The following is a 3,449-nucleotide window of genomic DNA, read 5'->3' as shown; positions in this document are numbered from 1 at the left end:
CACTTTCCCCGGCCACACCCACTCGAAAGAAAATATTATTCAGTAACCGGGGCTTATTAATTGTGACGTAATTTATTGAACAGTGTAAATGTAAGTTTGTTTCAATCTATGATCAAAGGTGCAGATAATCTGCGTCATTATGTTGTGCTCAAACTGTGTTTTTATCTCTCCCGGCACGTCAATCATGGGCGAAAATGTTTACTATCTATACAAATTATGGCAAAATCCCTTACTTTGGGGGCGTCAATTTGTAAGATTTTGTTTTTAAATTTGTAAAGAAATTGTTTATTTCTTATGATTTCCTACATTTTACACAATCTAAAGGGTGTTTATTTAATTCGGTAACCTTTTTCACTGCAAAGAAAATTCTTATTTTTCGAAACTACAGGTATAAGCAAAGCCAACTTTTATTCAGAGATACTTTGGTGTTTGGTCTTTCCAGCATGCACTTCAGCCATGCCCTCAGCTTTAATGTTTATGCTCCATGCAAGTTGATTTTCATCGCTCACAAAATCCGCTTGGTACCCCAACTTCAACCTCAAATTTCAGGATCCCTGTCACCAATTGGTGTACTTTCCTTACTGTTCTGTATCACCAATTTTGTCAGTGTAATTTTGGATATAACACAATCTGCGATACAATCGTGAAGAGGATGTGATGATGCAATTCCTCACGTGGTCAAAAACCCATTTGTTCATAGCCTTTACGCAAATTTAACACGGACGCCACCATTTTTTTGCGACACATGCTTTTGTTTTGTTACACTGTAAGTTTTGTGACCACATAATACAGATTCGACCATAGTTTTCAGCACAATAGGATGTTCATGCCCGATTTTCATTTATTTCATTTTACACTTTTCCAATCTCTCGGACAATTTGGACAAAAACTTCAAGTTTTCTCATGAAGTTTAACAATAGTCATTGTTTTTCTGGTAGATGGGACCCTTCTGGGTTGCTTAGGTCGTTTTTCATTCTTGACAAAATTTTCGTTTCTACACACGCAAGTAATTTTTCCTGTGCATTAAAATTGTGCGGGATTTTTTTGGCGCTTTAAATTTCCCCTTTCGAAGACCCAAAATGCTATGATGCTTATAATTAGCACATAGCCTCATTCCGCCCATGGTAAAAATGTCAAACAAAATAATTAACGGAATCAAAAATTAAAGCCGATTTTGTATAGAACGCGTGACAAAATATGTATGAAATAAACACCCTTTACATAAATACTATTTATGAACTTGTAAAAAATGGTTTATGTAGATACATTGACATTATAGTATACGGCAAAAATTATTACGGGCGATGACAGGACCGATACAATCTGGAGGGGTGGATGCGACAATACTGAAATGACGAACGATAAGCCCAAACTTAATTAATTTGTGAGATAAGTCGCTCAGCCACACAGTTTTGCACACACCCCTCTCTCGAAAACTTGATGATATGTTCTACACAATATTGTGACCATTAAGCAGACTCGTGGTGATTAAAATTAAACAATTGTTGAAACCAGGGATGGTATCATACGTAGGAATGTGTGTCTGCGGTTATCTCAAAAAATTATCGTGTTTCGTGCAGATCAAGTTGAGGTCGCGTGATCACTTGCGCAACTTGACTTTCAATTAAGGCTTGATTATATTAAATATAATAATTACAATTTGAAGTTTTATAAATCATGCTGTAGCGGAGAATCACTGTCCAGTTGTTGCCGAGTGTCGGGTTACAAAACACTGCTCCCCAATTTAAATAATTTGCTAAAAATGAGGCGCACTTTGGCTGCTGCCCGCAATATTATTGTTTTCGCCTTACTTTTGGTAGTGCGTAATTGTCACGGAAAACCAGGACAGCAAGGGACATTGAGTGCCTTGAAGGACTGTATTGTCCAGGCTGGATCGAATGCTTCCGACATCGTGGAACACGATGGTCCCGATTATGCAAAATACTCTGAGCTAAATTATCAATGGAATCTTATCCATGAAAAAAAGTTTCCTGTCGCTTATTTTGTGGTGAGAAGTGTGACAGATGTTCAAAATGCGGTTAGGTGCTGTACTGCACAGGTGAGGCCAGGTTTTTTCCAGGTTTTTTTCAATTAAAACATGTCTTATGGATTGAATATTCCACTCAATTGATTGACTGACTGATTATTGATTAGTTAATTCGATTTCACAGTCCGTCAGGATAGTAGCAAAGGGTGGTGGCCACTCATACGAGGCATACTCCTTTGGGGATAGCACAGCTCTGATAGTAGACCTTCAAGCCCTGCATGAGCTCGTTGTCAGCCCGGATCGTCAATCATTTACCATCGGGTCGGGAGCCCTTCTCGGCCAACTAGCTTACCCACTTCTTGAAGGATACAACTTGGTCACACCGCAGGGAACCTGTCCAACAGTTGGGATTGTCGGGTTAGCCACTGGAGGAGGTTATTAATTACTGCCTCCATTATAAATTGCCATCCTTTCCTCCATTGCCATTGCCATTGCCATTTCCTCCACTGCCTCCATTGCCATCCTTTCCCTCACCTTCCAGCGAATTTCTCTAATATAAATATTAAGTTTGGAACAAGTTGATTATAAATTAATATATTTGTTTTGGAAATTTTTTAAATTTAGCCATCTCATCGCATATGACGACATTTAGACATTATATTTCATCCTCGAGGAGACAGTTCAAGGCGTGCAGGACATCATCATAGAAATGTATGCTTTTGGGGGTGCCATTGATGACATGAGTTCCACCCAGGATACCGCTTTTAACCACCGACACGGAAACCTATACCTGGTCCAAGCATTCTTCAATGGGAAGGGTACCATGAATCCAAACCACCCATCGATCGCCTGGCTTAACCGATTCTACGAGATAACGACGCAAGTCTACCGCCACACGGAGGCGTATCAAAATTATGCCGATGCAACATTGACTGACCATCTGCAACGATACTATGGCTCAAATCTTGACCGATTAATTCAAGTTAAACGAAATATTGATCCCAGAAATATTTTTCGCCACCCGCAATCAATTCCTGTATAACCAGTCAAAATTGTCGTTGTCACGTTATAGTTAAATTTTATCAAAACTTTACTTATATTGCTTTCGAAATTGAAATTTTTTGAGTTAGTCTGATTGAGATAAATACGGGTGACACACCATTACGTAACCTGCTGAATAGCATTGATGATAGTAATTTAGTAATGATGTAAATATCGTAATTGTTGGCAAGAGAAAATAAATATATGAGCAAGCAATTGGTATGGGTTGTTTTTTTAGTTATTAATTATTATCGTCTTTTCTCCGTCTCACTTTCAAATTAGTGTTTTTATTGTAAATTTTGTATTCCGGCTAGATAGCGCAGAAGAATCTCTGGTGTCTAATATGTCTATGAAAAATACGAATTTCAAAATTTCAGATCTACCTACATTATATTGAGATGCCAGGAGAAAAATATTTTAA

The 3,449-nt window shown here is 38.1% G+C and overlaps 1 protein-coding gene across 2 annotated transcripts; it reads left to right on the top strand.

The window, feature by feature from the left end:
• The first annotated feature begins 215 nt into the window (after nt 1-215).
• Nucleotides 216-3,244, top strand: LOC118437256 (glucooligosaccharide oxidase-like). Of its 2 annotated transcripts, none has more exons than XM_035856170.1 (3): nt 216-2,059; nt 2,172-2,404; nt 2,612-3,244. In XM_035856170.1, exons 1-3 carry the CDS (start codon nt 1,763-1,765, stop codon nt 2,637-2,639), a joined length of 558 nt encoding a protein of 185 aa, XP_035712063.1. In that variant the 5' UTR covers nt 216-1,762; the 3' UTR covers nt 2,640-3,244. The 2 variants fall into 2 exon arrangements, with proteins under 2 accessions (XP_035712063.1, XP_035712062.1); XM_035856169.1 differs by having other exon boundaries at nt 219-2,059; nt 2,172-2,421.
• The last annotated feature ends 205 nt before the right edge of the window (nt 3,245-3,449 follow it).

This window comes from Folsomia candida, unplaced genomic scaffold (genome assembly GCF_002217175.1).
Source record: "Folsomia candida strain VU population unplaced genomic scaffold, ASM221717v1 Fcan01_Sc012, whole genome shotgun sequence".
NCBI classification, from domain to species: domain Eukaryota; kingdom Metazoa; phylum Arthropoda; class Collembola; order Entomobryomorpha; family Isotomidae; genus Folsomia; species Folsomia candida.
Note: the sequence above shows the minus strand (reverse complement) of the source record. Positions and strands in the feature narration are given on the sequence as shown.

What these genes read in the sequence shown, in the direction of transcription:
- LOC118437256 (XM_035856169.1), top strand. Translation starts at nt 1,763, where the DNA reads ATGAGGCGCACTTTGGCTGCTGCCCGCAATATTATTGTTTTCGCCTTA. An exon ending in TTAGGTGCTGTACTGCACAG is followed by an intron (nt 2,060 to 2,171) that starts GTGAGGCCAGGT and finishes TCGATTTCACAG; the next exon opens with TCCGTCAGGATAGTAGCAAA. An exon ending in CGGGTTAGCCACTGGAGGAG is followed by an intron (nt 2,422 to 2,611) that starts GTTATTAATTAC and finishes TTTTAAATTTAG; the next exon opens with CCATCTCATCGCATATGACG.